The 18,384-nt window shown below is 37.2% G+C and overlaps 1 protein-coding gene across 1 annotated transcript; it reads right to left on the bottom strand.

Moving 5' to 3' along the window:
• Positions 1-514: 514 nt before the first annotated feature.
• On the bottom strand, positions 515-18,175 carry LOC122136715 (zinc finger protein 271-like). The gene is made up of 2 exons (XM_042721200.1): positions 18,069-18,175; positions 515-3,236 (listed from the first exon to the last, which is right to left on the bottom strand). Exon 2 carries the CDS (start codon positions 3,219-3,221, stop codon positions 1,629-1,631), a length of 1,593 nt encoding a protein of 530 aa, XP_042577134.1. The 5' UTR covers positions 3,222-3,236; positions 18,069-18,175; the 3' UTR covers positions 515-1,628.
• Positions 18,176-18,384: the final 209 nt, after the last annotated feature.

Raw genomic sequence — 18,384 nt, 5'->3', positions numbered from 1 at the left:
GAAGAAAACAAATTTGCTATGTCATATACATTACGTTAAACAGCTTAATTTATTCTATATGGTAGCCTATCAAGAATATCTCAACACCAGCACTTAGCCTATGAACTATGCCCTTAGCAGGTATGTCCCCAGCAGCCAATGACACTGACCCATTCAAACTGATTTACTTCATGTGTACTTCACGCATAAACACGTTAAATACACGTATATAACACGCTGATTTTTCACGCGTTAAAATTCGCGTGTTTTTGACCCCTTTGGCCTTCCATATGCGAATAGCGTGATTTATTCACGCAAGTCGCGTCTGGTGTGAACGCACAGTTACACCCCTACTAAAAAACAATTCTAATACTTTGTGGCTTTTAAATATTAAAACTAAAATTATAAAATTACTTTTTCCTGATTCAAATACAATCAGCAGACAATAAAAGGCAATAAAATACAAAAAAATTACTAAATGCACAACAGACAAAAAATCTAAATACACCTTCATTTAAACAGTGTTAAATTACTAAATGCACAACAGACACAAAATCTGAGTATACCTTCACTTCAAATCTTTATTGTCTTACACTGGGTATATATAAGGATACAATAAGGGTGGTACAGCCCTTTTAACCAATAATATATAGATAACATATGTGTTGAGTATGAGCCAAAACAACAAGTTAGATGAGGTAAGTATATGATCAGAAAATACTAGACATATAAAGATAATACTGACACTGGGACTCTTCAACTTTCAGTAAAGGACGAACTAAACCCAGTAACCTGGGCCTATAGAGGCCCCCCACCATTCTTCACTGATTGAACTCTATGTATCATCTGCGCATGCGTGTATACATTGAGGTAAAGAGATATAGAACTAGAGAATAGAGAGAAAGAGAACACAGATGGGAGAAAGGAGAGAAACAAGGGCAAAGAAAGGGAGGCCAGGAGTAAGATAAGAGATGAGATCACTCACACTCAATAAGATAAAACATCTTGAAGGGATTGTACTTTTTCTAACAAACAGAAAATACAAAAATTAGCTAAGTAAAAGTGAAAACTAATGAGCTTGATCTCTCTCCCCTATTAAAAAGTATAGATGGTTATCGGTAAGGTTGTATTGGTGTTATTATTCTTACAATCCTGCTTATTAAACATATTGAACATAATATGAAACAACTGAACATCATATGAAACCCATAAGAAAGCACAATGATGTCACTTATATCATGAAGCAAAATGATACACAAGAATAAAACTTTGTGACATTGTTCTTTGGAGATGAACTCCACCTTTGAGTTGATCTGAATCACAGTTGAATCTGCTGGTTTTGAAGATGAACTTTATTCACTGTGAAAACTTCAGATAATGTTTCTTTGTCTTGTCACTTATGACAGATTTATCCAGATGATATTTCACTGCTTAATCCATTATTGTGTCACATTTGGTGAGGACGCAGCATCAGATCTGAAGATGATCTACTTATTGTGATTGTTTTTTGTATGTCTGTGTAGAGAAGATGAATCAGTGAAACACTTCCCACATGCAGTGCAGTGATACGGTTTCTCTCCAGTGTGGATCCTCTCATGTGTTTTCAGGTGTTCTGACCGACTGAATCTCTTGTCACATTGTGAACACTTCTAAGGTTTCTCTCCAGTGTGGATGTTCATGTGTACCTTGAGGGTCGATGAGTGTTTGAAACTTTGTCCGCACTGGTCACAAGTGAACGGTTTCTCTCCCGTATGAATTCTCATATGGTATGTAAAGCTTCCTTTTATTGCAAAACTCTTCCCGCACTGATCACATGTGTATGGTTTCTCTCCAGTGTGGATCCTCTCATGTGTTTTCAGGTCTCCTGACCGAATGAATCTCTTGACACAGTGTGAACACTTGTAAGGTTTCTCTCCAGTGTGAATCCTCTCATGTGTTTTCAGGTTTCCTGAATGACTGAATCTCTTGTCACAGTGTGAACACTTGTAAGGTTTCTCTCCAGTGTGAATCCTCTCATGCTGTTTTAAACTGCCCGCTGTAGTAAAAGTCTTTTCACACTCAAAGCACATGTACTCTCTCACAGCAGTATGTACTTTCTGATGCACTTTTAAATGTTCTGGACACGCAAAACTCTTTCCACACAAATGACATGAATGTGGTTTCTCCTTTGTATGAACAGTCAGGTGCTGCTTCAGGACTGAAGCCCACAAAATTGTTTTCCCGCACTGATCACATGTGTACGGTTTCTCTCCAGTGTGGATGTCCATGTGTAGCTTAAGGTCTGATGAGTGTGAGAAACTCTTTCCGCACTGATCACAAGTGAATGGTTTCTCTCCAGTATGAACTCTCATGTGGTCTGTAAGGGGTGCTTTTAGTGTGAATCTCTTCCCGCACTGATCACATGTGAATGGTTTCTCTCCAGTGTGAATCATCTCGTGTGTTTTCAGGTGTCTTGAATCTCTGAATCTCTTGTCACAGTGTGAACACTTGTAAGGTTTCTCTCCAGTGTGAATCCTCTCATGCTGTTTTAAACTGCCCGCTGTAGTAAAAGTCTTCTCACACTCAAAGCACATGTAATCTCTCACACCAGTATGTATTTTCTGATGTATTTTCAAACTTTGTCGATGTGAAAACCTATTTCCACACAAATGACATGAATGTGGCTTCTCCTTTGTATGAACTACCATGTGCTGTTTCAGGACTCTATCTCTACAAAATCTCTTCCCGCACTGATCACATGTGAACGGTTTCTCTCCAGTGTGGGTCATCTCATGTGTTTTCAGTGTTCCAGAATGATTAAATCTCTTGTCACAGTGTGAACACTTATAAGGTTTTTCTCCAGTGTGAATCCTCTGGTGCAGTTTTAAACACTTTGCTGTAGTAAAAGTCTTCCCACACTCAAAGCACATGTAGTCTCTCACACCAGTATGTATTTTCTGATGTCTTTTCAAATATTGTAGAAGTGAAAAACTCTTTCCACACAAATGACATGAATGTGGCTTCTCCTGTGTATGAACTACTAGGTGTTTCTTCAGGTCTGAAGCACACAAAAATGTTTTATCACACTGATCACATGCGTGCTGCTTCTCTCCAGTATAAACTCTCATGTGACGCTCAAGATGATGTTTGTATGTGAAACTCTTTCCACACTGAGTGGAGGTGAAAGATTTCTTGGCTCTTCTTTTCTTTAAATCTTTCTGTTTGGGGTTTTCTCCACTTCTGGCATGATTTGTCTCCCACATTTTCTTTAATCAACTCTGAAACAAAAGTAAAAACAGTGCATTTGTTAGTAACTCATTAAAAAAAAAAAAAAAGAAAAGAAAAATGGAAGGACATAATAAAGTGGAAGGACATAAAGATGAACCCTGATATAACAGCAGAAAGTCGACAATTGCATTACATAATTTTGACCATTTTGATGCAATTTTCTAAATTATACATCTTTTCAATGAATGAGTTACACTGATCTTCAAATTATTAGTTTTTAAATATTACAGGCACAAACCTCATGTTTCTATAAGGACAACTATTAAATATGTTTGATCAACATATGAAGGATCTGAGGATCCTCAAATACAAACTGTGTGTTGCATCAAGAGAGCAACCGTATGTTTGTGTTATGTTTTTATTTTTATTCATTTATTAATTTATAATCATTAATTCATTTACTAATTTCTAATCATTACTCATTTATGTAATTTAGTTTTTGTATTATCATTCACCATTTATAGCATTTTATTATTTGATAATTTATTGATTTATTACTTTATAATGTTTTGTTTTATATTATTATTTTCATTGTTTAATCTAATTATTGTGAGGTTTCATTAACTGTTTGGTCTGTATGAATAAGAGATAACAGAATGTTTATGGAAACCAAGGTGTGTGGGATGTTATTATGAAGCAGTTTGGTAAAACACTACTTGTTGTATGTCTATTGGTCAGATAAAGTGTGAGGATTGAAAAATATGCAACTAAGATTTTTCAATAAACTTTGCTCCTTTTTATCATCATCACTTCATCTCCTGCTTCTGCTCTTCTCTGGCTTTGCTCAGTCAATGTCTTGCTTTAAAGCGTTTGATCCAGGTTGCCAGTAGCAAACACTGGAATGAAATTACGACATAATTACACCATTTAGAAAGCATTTTATGTTCTGTAAAAAAAAAAAGTTCATATCGGCAGCATGTATGCCGATTTATCTGCAACAGGCTCATATCGGCCGATAAAATCAGCTAAATTATATAACGGTCGGGCTTTACTATTTTTACTAAGAGCACTGTAGCCCCTGCAATGCAATCTTTCACATATTTTCAGCATTTTAACTCTATTACTGACAAATGCTTTAATAAATAGACTTAAAGTTGGGCTAAGCGATTTTTCAAAAATGCTTTAGAAAACTGATTCGGGCCAACTAGCAAAACAAACTTGTAGCCAATCAGCAGTAAGGGGCGTGTCTACTCATGATGTGGAGGAGAGAACGTTCAGTGCACAGAATGAACATTAGCGAGCCGAGCGACAGAAAGATAGAGATAAAGATAAAATGTCTGCGGAACAAAGTGTAAGGAAAAATATATACATACATATTTCTTGTTTATACACATTTGGCAATAAGCACTAAACCCTGAGTTGGGAAGCTTACAAAATTTATTATAACAGTAACGTTCGAAATCTATTTTTATGTAGAAAATGCATATACTGTATTCTTATTAAATGTGCCATTATTCTTCTATTGTATTATATGGAACTGACAAACAACTTCAGTGATTATGTGATTTAGTCGCTTTTTGAGACTTCAGTGCAAAACTGACAAAATCTGATTTCTTGATGATTTGATATTTTATATAATATTTTATCATATTGATTTTATAATTTCAAAATATAAAGAAAAAAGTATAAATTAATGACTAATAAGCCAATAAGTGCTACTCTGCTTCCATCTACTGGTTATAATGGTAATTTATTTATTTTTTTTTTGTATTTTTTTCATTTTACATGATTACATGATGATTTTTTGGTCATCCCATTAAGAATTACATTCAGATTGAATCATTTTGGGGCTATGAAGTGCTGGAAATGCTTGAAATTGTGTAAAAAATGCTTGAAAGTCATTGAAAATTGTTTGAATTCTTCTCTCAAAAGGTTGTATAAACCCTGAAATGAATGATGTAACAACATTCTACTATTTCTGCCACAGCACCATGGTATAGTTAGCGTTACTACTAGGGCTGCCCACTAATAGTCATTAGTTGACCAGAAAAGGCTTGATTAATCAACATTTTATTAGTCACAGAAAAACTTCACATATCCGCTCAATCTATATCAATATAATCAATCTATAATCAATAATGTTAACCTAGAGAAACCAGCACCATATAATGACCCACATGGAAGCAGCGAGTACCCCATCCTCGGCCGCTCACTGCAGGACAGATGGAGGCACCGGTGCATTCACATTTAAAATACTTATACAGATAAGAGTAATACATCTTTTCAATCTGTAAAGACTCTACGTTTATTTATGTGCACTCTGTCACGGTTCATGAATGCGCTGTTTCCTGCTCGTCTCAGGTTATGTCATGTTGATTGTTTCATGTGGGCATTACCGCTGATCATCGTGATCAGCGGCAGCTGCAGCTCATTCCAACAGCCTACTTAATGCCCTGTCTTTCGTCTCTTGTTTGTCAGATCGTTGAGGTCCTCCGTGCTTCATGTCTGTGTCTCATCCGCTCAAGCATTCCTCTTTGTGTCTTCGTTCCTGTTCGGTTTCTGTGGATTACACCCTCGTCTCTCGGATCCCTCATCATCATTTACCAATGCACTCAACTCACCTTCTCACTGGTCTGTGCTGTCATCGAGGTCCCTGCGCCACCCACCACCAACCCAGCCTGACGTTACGTTCTGAATAAATCTATTACTTGCAACTTGCTTCCTGTCGTTTATGTCCTATGACCCACATGGAAGCAGCGAGTACCCCATACTAGTCTTTAAATTATTCCCTAAGCTGTTCGATCGGGTCATCGCCGGGAGAGAGGCGGCTAGGAAGCTAGCTGAACTACGGCAAGGAGAGGGATCAGTGTCGGATTTCTTGATCGAGTTCCTTACCTTGGTGGTGGAGTGTCAATGGAACGAGGAGGCGCAGTGGGACATGTTCCTGCATGGACTTGCTGACCACGTCCAGAAGGAGATCTATGCCAACGGACTCATAGAGTTGGCACTAAGGGTAGATGCACGACTAACACGAGTAGAACGACGTAACCTACCCAATCTTACACCGAGAGCTCCTACTGGTACCCGGGTCAGCGGCGGGGACGCAGCCAGCCCCCTCTACGATCACGAGCCCATGCAGGTAGGCATAAACCAGATCACGGTTTACGCCCTCAATGGACAAAGACTGCCTGTCATCTCACTCACCACTGGAGACATTACCCTCATCACATCAGGCAACCACTCTGAGATCACCTCCTTCTATATACTAGACACTCCCCTTGCACCCATAGTTCTTGGTCACCCCTGGCTCCTCCGGCTTGTCCGTCAAAGTGGACTGGCAACTTCGTTCCATCTTGGCCTGGAGTAATAAGTGTCACGAGTCTTGTCTAGTGTCTGCTTGTCCGTCTGTTTCTATGTCTGTGTTTCAGGAGGAAGCAGTGGATTTGTCTAACGTGCCCACGAAGTACCTCAACCTGAAGGAAGTGTTCAGTAAGTCTCATGCTGCTTCTCTCCCTCCGCATCGTCCCTATGACTGTGCCATAGATTTACTGTCAGGTAAGTCTCCACCTAAAGGCAAATTATATTCACTTTCTGTTCCAGAAAGAGGCTATGGAGAAATATATTTCTGATTCTCTAGCTTCGGGGTTCATCCGCCCTTCCTCTTCTCCAGCGGGGGCGGGGTTCTTTTATGTGGGGAAGAAAGACGGGTCTCTGCGACCTTGTATTGACTACCGGGGACTGAACAGCATCACGATAAAGAATACTTATCCCTTGCCGTTGATGTCTTCAGCCTTCGAGAGGTTGCAGGGAGCGTCGATCTTCACGAAATTGGACTTACGTAATGCGTATCATTTGGTCCATATTAGGGAGGGGGATGAATGGAAGACCGCTTTTAACACCCCCAAGGGGGCACTTGAATACTTGGTCATGCCCTTCGGGCTGTCCAACTCCCCAGCGGTCTTCCAGGCATTCGTCAACGACGTGCTGTGAGATATGGTCAATCAATACATATATGTCTACCTGGATGACATATTGATTTTTTTCCTCTTCTCTCCAGGAACACATGCAGCACGTCTGACAAGTGCTTCAGAGGTTGCTAGAGAATGGGCTTTTTGTCAAGGTGGAGAAATGCGTTTTTCATGCACAGTCTGTTCCTTTTCTTGGATACATCGTGTCGACTGAGGGAATGCGTATGGATCCCAAGAAGGTTAAGGCTTTGGTAGAGTGGCCAAGTCCAGATTCCCGTAAGGCCCTACAGAGGTTTCTGGGGTTCGCCAACTTCTTTACCGTTTTATTTGCAACTTCAGCCAACTAGCTGCACCTCTAACCGCCTTGACCTCCCACAGAACTACGTTCAGGTGGTTAGACACAGCCGAGGCTGTGTTTGCCAAACTGAAGGGTTGCTTCGTTTCGGCCCCCATCTTAATTACCCCTGATCCATCACGTCAGTTTGTGGTGGAGGTCGACGCGTCAGAGGTGGGGGTAGGTGCAGTGTTATCCCAGCGTTCTCCCTTAGACAACAAGATGCACCCTTGCGCGTTTTTTTTTTCCTACCGATTGTCCCCTGTCGAACGTAATTATGATATTGGTAACCGAGAATTGACACCTTATTAGAGCTGTGCTGCTTGTGAAGCGCCACTCTGTATGAGCTATGAGAGCGCATGCGCTTAGAAAGTTGTTTATAACAGTATACCCGTTAGATATAAAGAAATTCAGCGAACCCGGTTTCAAACAGAAACTTAACTTGTACTCACTAATCTTTACTTAAGGTCATTAAAACGGTTATTTTTATATTTGTTCATTCAATTTCTTGAATGCTGCTGCTAAATACACCTGTTGTACCTGAAAATAAAGCACTGTTTGTTGTATTTGTATATTATGTGTAGTTGTAATGTGTATGTTTGTTCTTGTTTTTTAATCGATAAAAAGGAGAAGAATAGAAAATGTCCTGAATTTTCTAAAATAATTTAAAAAAAATAATAATAAAAAAAAACAAGGAAAAAAGCAAAAAATAAATACATAAATACCGGTTATGTTGTCATTCGTTCACTCTCTAACTGATTGCAATGTTATAATAGGCCTAATTGTTTGATGATAATATTAACAGTGAAGCTTGCATCTAACTCTGGGGGAAAAAGCTAAGTTTAATAAAATCACCAAAATAAGTCTTCATGTTAAGAAATCTCCACTATTGATTTTTTTATAAAATGAGTAATCACGATTTTAAATAGAAACATTAGTTAGAATTAGACACTTTGAAAATATGGCAATGAAAACAGTAAAGAGAGAAGAACAATTCAACCGCATGTCAGCACACATGATTAACATTAACGTAATGTTAACACAGAAAAAAAAAAACTATGGAAAAGCAGCACAAATTAATAAAAAAAAACCTGTAACTATGACTGTATGTCTGATATTTCCAGTGACAGGCTGAAAGCCGCTGTTGTCTTTACAGAACATTAACTAACGTTATTTAACAAGTGATTTGTTTCAAGTCCACGTGAACCAGTAGTTGTTGCCGAATTTATTTCAGTGCAGTGACGTATTTTCAGCTAAAACAGAATGTCAGTACACAATCCTGGATGCCTGCACGATCCATCCACACATGTGCATAATGATGTAGTAGAAAATGTGCATGCGCAAATAATAATTCTGTTTTGTGACGATTTACAATTCTGCATGATCTGTTCCACGCTTTGTACTGCGAGACTTTCATTCACTCACAGCAAAAAAAATTGAGTGCAGCAAAAGAAAAGAGAAGTTTGCCTTTTAACGCTGCCATTAGGCGATATTTGGTTGACGGGTTGGTGGATGCAGCATCGAAGAAGAAGGTCTCAAGAATGGCTGCAAACTTCATTATAAGAGGTAAGTGAGTGTGGGTATTTGAAATAATATTAGCATTGTTTTAGTTAACACGTGTGAGCCTGTCAGTAACGACGTTTCATCTAGTCAGACATAGTAACCGCCAACATTTTTTCATCACACGTGTGTTTGCATTCCTGAACAAAGACACATGTGCACATAAGTGCTGTATTGTAATACCAAACAAAGCAGCAAAATCATTACTTAAACATTGTTTGTCTATCACAGAAGGCAAACTATTCCTCACTGGCCCCAGTGTATAATTCATGAGGCTGGTTGTGCTGTCTGAGGAGCAGAGGCGGGCTGTCCTGGAGGAGTGCCACAACAACCCTGGCACAGGAAATTATTTGGTCTAAATAATAAATGTATCCATCAGGTCAAAAGCTGTCACAGATGCCAAAAGAATGACCCCATAAAGACTGTGTCTCCTGTCCTTCACCCTATTAAGGTAGAGCTTGAAGCAACAAGTTATGTATAAGGTGATGTGGTAATATTACATATCTCCACAGGTGAAAGAGCCATGGGAGGTGGACGGTGTGGACCTCATTGGTCCAATGAAAAGAAACGTGAAAGACTATCAATACGCTGAGCCTGTGATAGACCGAGGTGGCTGAGCCACTCATGCTGAGCCTTTGAAGTGTGGCTCCAGCACTGAGGTGGCTGAGGCACTTGTGTCAAAGCTCTACACATTTGGTATGGTCCGGAAAATCATCACTGACAGGGGCCGTGCATTTGTTAATGAGGTATGTGTCCTGATTACCCTTTCCCTTCACCCCCTTCACACAGGTCATATGACATCATCACAAATCACACTGTTTTAAGTGGTCATTGGTCATTTTTGGGACCAATAAATATTTAAAATAAATGTGTCTGAATTATCTACAGCTTAATGCACACATATTTGCGGTGCTGTACATCAAACATGCCATCACAAGTGCATACCATCCCCAGTCAAACGGCCAAGTAAGTGTGCCAACATGACATCCCGCAAAACAGTAAAGTCAACTTTAGCCAATGTATACTAAAGTGCATGTAGTAATTCCTTTCTATGTTGAAAGATGAGAGAACTAATCAAAATGTGAAGAGGACTCTCAGAAAATATGTTAATCAGCACCAGGATGATTGGGACATCCACCTGCAGGCCATAGTTTATGGAATAAACTAATGCAATCTAACAAAACATTTTGTTTCAAACTAGAGATCTACCAAGTACAGCCCATACTTTTTAATGTACAATAGGCACCCCCCTCTACCACAGGCATTAAATGCCTGTGAGACAGACACCGCCTTTGAATTGGCGGACCCAGAGGGGGAGCTGGAGCTAAAACTAGCTGGAATCAAGGCCCTCAATAAAACGGTTTTGTTCAGAGTTGTGTGGATTCAATTCGAATAAGAAGTTTGCATAGTAATTAATATATTCTTATATTTAAGGTACGGAAAAACATTGAAAAGGCACAGGGGAAAAAAAAAAAAGGCTTTTGAGGCAAAGGAAAGGGGTTCGCCAGTGCTCAGTCAAGGCAGGGGACGAGGTCCTAAGTGGGGAGCCCAAAAAGAAGGTGAAGAAGGGAAATTGTTTACAGGATCTCCACCAAGGGCCATTCACCCTCACATCCCTGACAGAGAAGGGTGTGGCAAGTGTGGCTATGTCAAGGAAAATACAGAAAGTTAATGTTTCACAGTTGAGGCCCTACTTTCGGCCACAGGGTATTGTAATATTCCTACTTGTTGACATAGCAGATATAAGCATGACACTTGACAATGACGATTAGTATTTACTTTCCTGTTGTGTAGACCATAGCCATGAATCTGAGGGAAGCCAAAACGATGCAGATGACATTAGACTGGTGGACCACCAGTATGCCAATAAAGGTTCGCCAGCACTTGACCAACTAATATTAGCACTTACCTTTTCTTGTCTATCCTATTCTTGGAAGAAAAAAAAAAAACCTTGGCTACGGGTTCTGTGCTAGACTAACTGAGACTTGTCATGGCACTTGTATACTGTTGTTGTTCTCTTGTTGATCTGATTGCTTCTATTGTTCTCATTTGTAAGTCGCTTTGGATAAAAGCGTCTGCTAAATGATTAAATGTAAATGTAAAGGTCCACTGTGGTCCAAGAGGTTGGGCCCCAGCCAGAACAACTGGTGAGTGCCAAACTAAACTAGATAGTTCACATGCACAGCTTGTTGGTGTGCTTCAAATAATAAATGCATGATTGCTCATTCCTGACATAAATAAACAATTCTGGATGGCCCAATGTGTCTTCAAAGGGAGGACTTTTGGAGCCTGGGGCTAGATGAGGAGGTGGAGAGCAATGTAAGTGGATACTGTGGTAAAGAGTTTGGATGGTTCTAATGCCTTTATCGCAATTATGCAAAATGTTCTGTGCTTTCAGATTGGGAAAGCGTGCTTCAGGCTGGTAGAGGAGGTAGCCAGGAGACAGGTAAGTATTTGTATTTACCTCGAGGACTTACACATAAATTTGCATTACAGTATCTCACAAAAGAGAGTAAACTCCTCAAATTTTTCCAAATACTCTGTTACAGGTGCATGTCAATGAAATAGAATGTTGTGGAAAAGTTCATTTATTCCAGTAAATCAAAAACTTGTGTATTAAATTCAATGCACACAGACTGAAGTAGTTTAAGTCTTTGGTTCTTTTAATTGTGATGATTTGGCTCACATTTAACCTCAACAAATTATAATACTTCATAAGAAAAAAACATTTTTAGTGAATTGTTGGTCTTCTGGAAAATATGTTCATTTACTGTACATGTACTCAATACTTGGTAGGGGCTCCTTTTGCTTTAATTACTGCCTCAATTCGGCGTGGCATGGAGGTGATCAGTTTGTGGCACTGCTGAGGTGGTATGGAAGCCCAGGTTTCTTTGACAGTGGCCTTCAGCTCATCTGCACTGTTTGGTCTCTTTTTTTCTCATCTTCTTCTTGACAAGATTCTCTATAGCCCCTTTCAAACTGCATGTTGGACCTGGAAAATTACCGGAACATTGCCGGGTTGCCTTCAGTGTGAACACAAACACGTCCCAGGATTGATTCCGGGATTTATCCCAGGTTGGGGACCTAGTTCAGTCCCGGAACGAGCGCTGTGTGAACAAAAGCCAGAACTAATGCCGTAAAGGGTGTGTCAAAGTGATGATGCCATTATCGCGCGATTTTTTTACCAGGTGTTTTGAAGGCAGATCAGCGTTCGCAACAAAAAAATATATATGTGCTAACTGTAATGAAGCAGAGATCAGTTAGCTCCTCACTATCCGCGCTGAAGCTGAGATCGTTTGCCAGTTTAAGTGAAAGTTAACGTGCCTAGCGTTTTCCACTCATACATTACACATAACATCCTGATGTCACGTGTCTTTACAGAAATTTTATGGGTTGTGTGTGAACCCACACACATATTCCGGGTAATCACTTGCAGTGTGAAAGGGGCAAAATCTAGTGACCCGGGAACAATTGCCGGGACACATTACCCGTGTATTTAAAATATCCAGGACATGGAAACATTCATGATTATTTGCAGAGACACCATCAACTGGACGTTGGGTGCACAGTCACCCATATACAGTTTGTTAGTGTGTGTTGTCGTCGGATCTGTTGGATCTGCAAATTTAGAAAGGAGGTTTCCCACTTCCAATATTCACAATTGTTTGTCACTGGGTTACTGTAATAATGAACCAGGTAAATTAAAAATACAAAGGAGCTGGAGCAAAGAAGTCAAACAACAAAAGAACAAAGACAAACGTCGAGAAAAACAGAAAAGAAGATCAACTGATGGAGCAGCAGGAAATTGTCTTTAGGATAAGAAGGATAATTCAACTTATGCGAAAACAAGAGGACTTGAACAAAAAGATGATGAGGATGCTTAAAGAAATTATTGAATTGGTTAACTATTTTGGAGTTGCAATCTCTTGCAAATTATATCAAAGCTTTGAGATTGCAAACTTCTGATACAAAAACAGAAAAGCCTTAAAAGGTAACCGTGAGATATACAATTTGTTAGATAGGAACCTTAAAAGGCAGTAATAAGAAATGCATGAAGTTAAAATTTGTAGTTGAAACTGTCACGTATGCCTTCTTTTTGCAAGCTGAATGATGATTGTGCAAGGAAGTGCATTTTGCAACTACGTTGCAGTATGGACTTTCTTTCTAAATGCTGTATTGTATTATGTTTTATCCTATTATAAAATAAATGATGCTATGCAATTTAAAAATAGTTATTTGCTTAGCCTACGCCTTTACGATGTTGTAATTGTTTGGATTAAAACTAGAGATCGATTAATTGCTTTAATGAAAGAAAAATGCAGCAATTATTCATATGAATGTTTTCTAATATAGGTTGCTACAAAAGGAAATGTCATACTTCCTGTATCCATAGCAACCTGTCTATGAGTGCATGCATGCGGATGTGTGAGTGTTTTTCACCAAAAAAGGCATCCGGAAAAAATGACGTGTTGTTTTTGTGACCATATAATGTTATGGTTTGAACACATTCCTTGCCGCATCTCGGGGTGAAGACTTTACACGATTTACTTTTTCTTATTATTTGATTATGAGATATTGTTTAAATAAAGCGAAACCATTTCTTATGGTGATGCATTTAAAATCTTTTAAACAAGTCATTAAACAAGTGAGTAATTTATTAAGAGTAAAGTTATTATTTTATTTTGTTCCTGATCCTGTATTAAGAAGTTCCACAGCGGCAAAGACTCAACTGAGCTGAACTGGACTCTGGTGGGAAGAAATACAAAGGTGGACAGTAGTGAATTACATTTACTTGAGTATTGTACTTAAGAACACTTTGAGTATAGATAGATATGTTAGCCTATATAGACTCATACTAATACAAAATGACTCAACTTGAAGTTAACTAATATTAGCGGCTTTTAATAAAAAAACATCAACAAATCGTCTTTGACAATACTACTGACCTCAGATCGAAACAAGCTAAGTAAGCCTAATGCCATACAGCAATGAATCGCAAAGGGGAGTATGCAGGAAACTGAAGGTTTGCAGTGACAGAAAGACTCAGACTTTATTCTACATGTAACCAAAATCGTTTATGTTTATGTAACAACTCCTTTATTTTGGATTGGCAACCACATGAACACATCGTAATGCATGGCGTAAGCTACATTTAAAAAAACATCACAATAGACCCGCCGTGAACTGTTAAATGAAAAACACAATGTAACCTACAAAAATATGCCGCCAGTTGTGCCGCCTGGCTGTAAAGTATTACATGCGTGATACCAATAGTGAAGGGAAACCGTGATGTTTTCTACTACGTAATTACATGCACGCAAGTCCATACGGAAGTGACTTAAACTGTAATTCATCAACTGGCCGCTAGAGGCTGGCTGCATCAAGAATATAGAGAACAGAAACTACAAATCATAACTTGGAAACAAAACTCTCAGTAATAATAACCATCTTCAGATATTGAAAAATACAAATCAACTGTTAGTACATTGTTAGTAACAATCCATTAATGACAGATTGAACCCATCTAGTATTAATAAAAACATTAATAAAAATTTTAACCAAACATAAACAATTATTCTGTCTGAATCAAAAAGGTATCTGAATTGAATAAAAACCTGTAAAAGTTCTAAGTCTGAGTCTAGGAGTTTTCAAGTGAAGCCAAATAAAAAAGAAGTGAAAGCTTGAAGGATAGAGAGAGTCGTGTCTGGAGGGTGCATAAGGCTTTCTTATATAACCTGTAGCTTCAAAGTAAACAATTGTTCAAAACTGAAGTCGTCATCTAAAACATAGAGGGACTATAATTAACAATACATCATGACCTTCAAAAACAATCTAGTCTGCGGCTGGGCTGAAGCAAAAAGCTTGTTATTTTCCCACCCCTTATATAACCATACAAAATTCCATCATATATGAATTATCCAACAACATACAACATATCCTTATTGCACAACAACCATTAAACAAATACATTAAATAAATAAAAAATTACAAAAAATATCTTATAATCAATCTTTTAACCCACCCTCATTATTCTTGTTCCACCTCATAACCTTTTAGTAACTCAATTTTATACAACATTTTAAACTGTTTAAAGTTTGTACAGTATTTTAACACCTGTTCCAACTTATTCCACAACCTCACCCCACATATAGTGATGCACATACTTTTCAGAGTAGTTCTTATATTGAGCTTTTTAAAGTTTAATTCATCTCTCAAATTATACCCACCCTGCCTCTCCATAAACATTTTTTGTATATTTCCCGGAAGTAAATTATTTCTTGCTTTAAACATGACTTGTACCGTTTTAAACTTAACCAAATCAATAAACTTTAGTATATATGATTTCAAGAAGAGTGAATTTGTGTGTTCAAGATATCCTACATTATTTATAATTCTGATTGCTCTCTTTTGTAATGTGCATAACGAAAATATATCTTGATTTATTTAATATTGCTATAGTCTTTGCCAGTTTTGCTTCAATGTGTTTTATATGTGGTTTCCAGCTAATTTTGTGGTCTAAAATAACACCAAGAAATTTATTTTCGTAAACTCTTTCTATACTAATATTATTAATTTTCAATTCTATTTCAGGTTTAATATAATTTCCAAATAACATAATCTTTGTTTTAGCTATATTTAGTGATAATTTATTTACATCAAGCCAGTGTTTTAATTTAATCATTTCATTTGCTATTGCATTCGAAAGCTGCTGTAAGTTATCCCCTGAACAAAAAATATTTGTATCATCAGCAAACAAGATAAATTTGAATATATTTGATAATCTACAAATATCATTAATATACATTATGAAGAGTTTTGGGCCAAGGACCGATCCCTGAGGTACTCCACAAGTTATATCCATACATACAGATTTTTGATCACCAATTTCCACAAATTGTTTCCTGCTTGGAAGTATAGAAACGGGCCTGTCATTTGTGAAAAGGTGTTTATCTCCTGTTTTATATAATGGTATTACTTTCGCTACTTTCATTTTGGCTGAAAATTTACCCAGATGAAAAGACAAATTAGCAATATGAGTTAATGGTTCTGAAATTTCTTCAATCACTTTTTTTACTAAACTCATATCAATATTATTCCAGTCCACAGAAGATTTATTTTTGCACTTTCTTACAATGTCTACTATCTCGTTCCTTTCCACTTCTCTTAGAAAAATAGAGCTTGGGTTTCTATCCCAAAGATCCTCCACCACCCCTGCTGTAGTTTCTGAATCCTTTATTATTTTTGCTAAATTTGGTCCCACATTTACAAAAAAATTATTGAAACCATTAACCACATCTTCTTTGTTTTTTATTATCTTATCATTATCAACAAAATAATCCGGATAACTTATATTTATATTTTTTGTATCATTTCTAATTATACCATTTAGAATGTTCCATAAACCTTTCATATTATTTTTATTCATCTCTAATATTTTATTATAATATTCTTTTTTACACCTCCTCATAATACTAATTAATTTATTCTTATACTTTTTTATATTTATTCTCAGCTTCTTGGGTGCGGTATTTAATAAAATGTCTATAAAGTGTGTTTTTCTTCTTACAGGCATTTAATAAACCTTTTGTGATCCATTGACTATTTGTTTGACTACTATGCTTCCTTCTATATTGTTTTACAGGAAAGTTCTTATCATACAATGATGTAAAAATATTTAGAAATACATTATATGCTTTATCAATGTCTCTTCATATACTATATTCCAATTTTGTTCCATTAATTCACTCTTGAACTCATTTATGTTTTCTACCGTTCTTGCTCATTTGTATGATGTGATATAACTAATATCATTAGGTTTTCTATTCTTACAATGATAAACAATAAAAACAGGTAAATGATCACTAATGTCATTATATAATAGTCCACGCTCTATATTGTCATCCATACTATTTATAAATATATTATGAATTAATGTGGCACTATGAGATGTGATTCTACTGGGTCTACTGATTGTTGGATACAAACCCATGCTATACATTATATTAATAACTTCCACGTATGAAACAGACTCAGCTGACTACACAGTTAGAAATACTTTTCCATACCTCTGATACCTCTGTTAATTTCAGTTAGTACATAAATTACATATAAGGATATTCCACAAAGTTTGAATAAGACATTTTTGAATATTTATACAAATGAAACTTATTATTATAACTGAGACTTATCATTATGAGTAAGACACATTTGAATACGTGGATTTCTCAGAACTCCATTCACCAACCATGTTGTAGTCACATTAAAAATCATTAAAAAAATAAAACAGAGAATCGGTCAAACGTTCTGAAAGAATCGAGGTTGTTTTTTGTTTTACCAAATCGCCCAAAGCCAAACACAAAAACATTTCCAAAACTGTAAAAAGTTATTTAAAAATAAAGCATTCATTAATTATTTATTACAAACATTTTACTGTCTTAAGTGCACTCAATTATTTAGCCTATAAATCAAAATAATAACTATTATTTTATTCTTATTATTATACATTTAGGTTACATAGCCTATGCATTTAGAAGAAGCTTTTATCCGAAACGACTTACAAAAGAGGAACAATAACTCCAAAGTCAGTCACAATGCCAGGTTTATTATACGATATATATCCTTCTCGTACCCCTTACAACTGAAAGAGAATCACTTAAGACACTTAAGTGGCTGTAGGCCTATTCCACACAATAATATTCCTTAATATTTTGATGACAAATGTCGAGAGCGCATTATTGTAGCACGAAAGCTCTCTCCGCTCTCGCGCAAAACCGGACGCGCGTGCTCAGATACACGCTGCTCTTGCCCCGAGCGAGTGCGCGCGCTTACAACGTGTCTCTCCTCTCACTCAAACTGTGTCCTGTGCAACTCTCAAAACTCTCTCACATTTGTCATTAATATAACGCTTACAAAACCATATACAATCTGATTCGTTGACACAGGTTACCTATGCTGCATGAATCCTTGAGTACAGTTTACAAATTAATTAGCAAATAATAGAGAAGAGGACTCGCACTCACCGTATAACTCTCTCTCCTCGCGAACTCCGCTCACTTTCTCGCGCATGCGCACACCGAGTGATTCCACTCGAGCGGAAATACGTCACCTCCACCAAACGTTCGTTTTGTATTATTAATTGTTATATAAATTATATATAACCCCTGTGGGACTCCACAAGTGATATCTAAACACTCTGATCTATATTCCCCTATTTGTACAAATCGAAGTCTTTTACGTATGCAACTTTTCATCCAATATAGTACAACCTCTCTTATACCATACCTTTTCCAAATTATTAATTAATAAACTGTGACCAATTTCATCAAAAGTTTTTAT

The sequence above is a fragment of the Cyprinus carpio genome, chromosome B3 (genome assembly GCF_018340385.1).
Source record: "Cyprinus carpio isolate SPL01 chromosome B3, ASM1834038v1, whole genome shotgun sequence".
In the NCBI taxonomy this organism is placed as follows: Eukaryota; Metazoa; Chordata; class Actinopteri; order Cypriniformes; family Cyprinidae; genus Cyprinus; species Cyprinus carpio.
The sequence above is the reverse complement of the archived record's forward strand: the minus strand, read 5'-3'. Positions and strand labels throughout refer to the sequence as shown.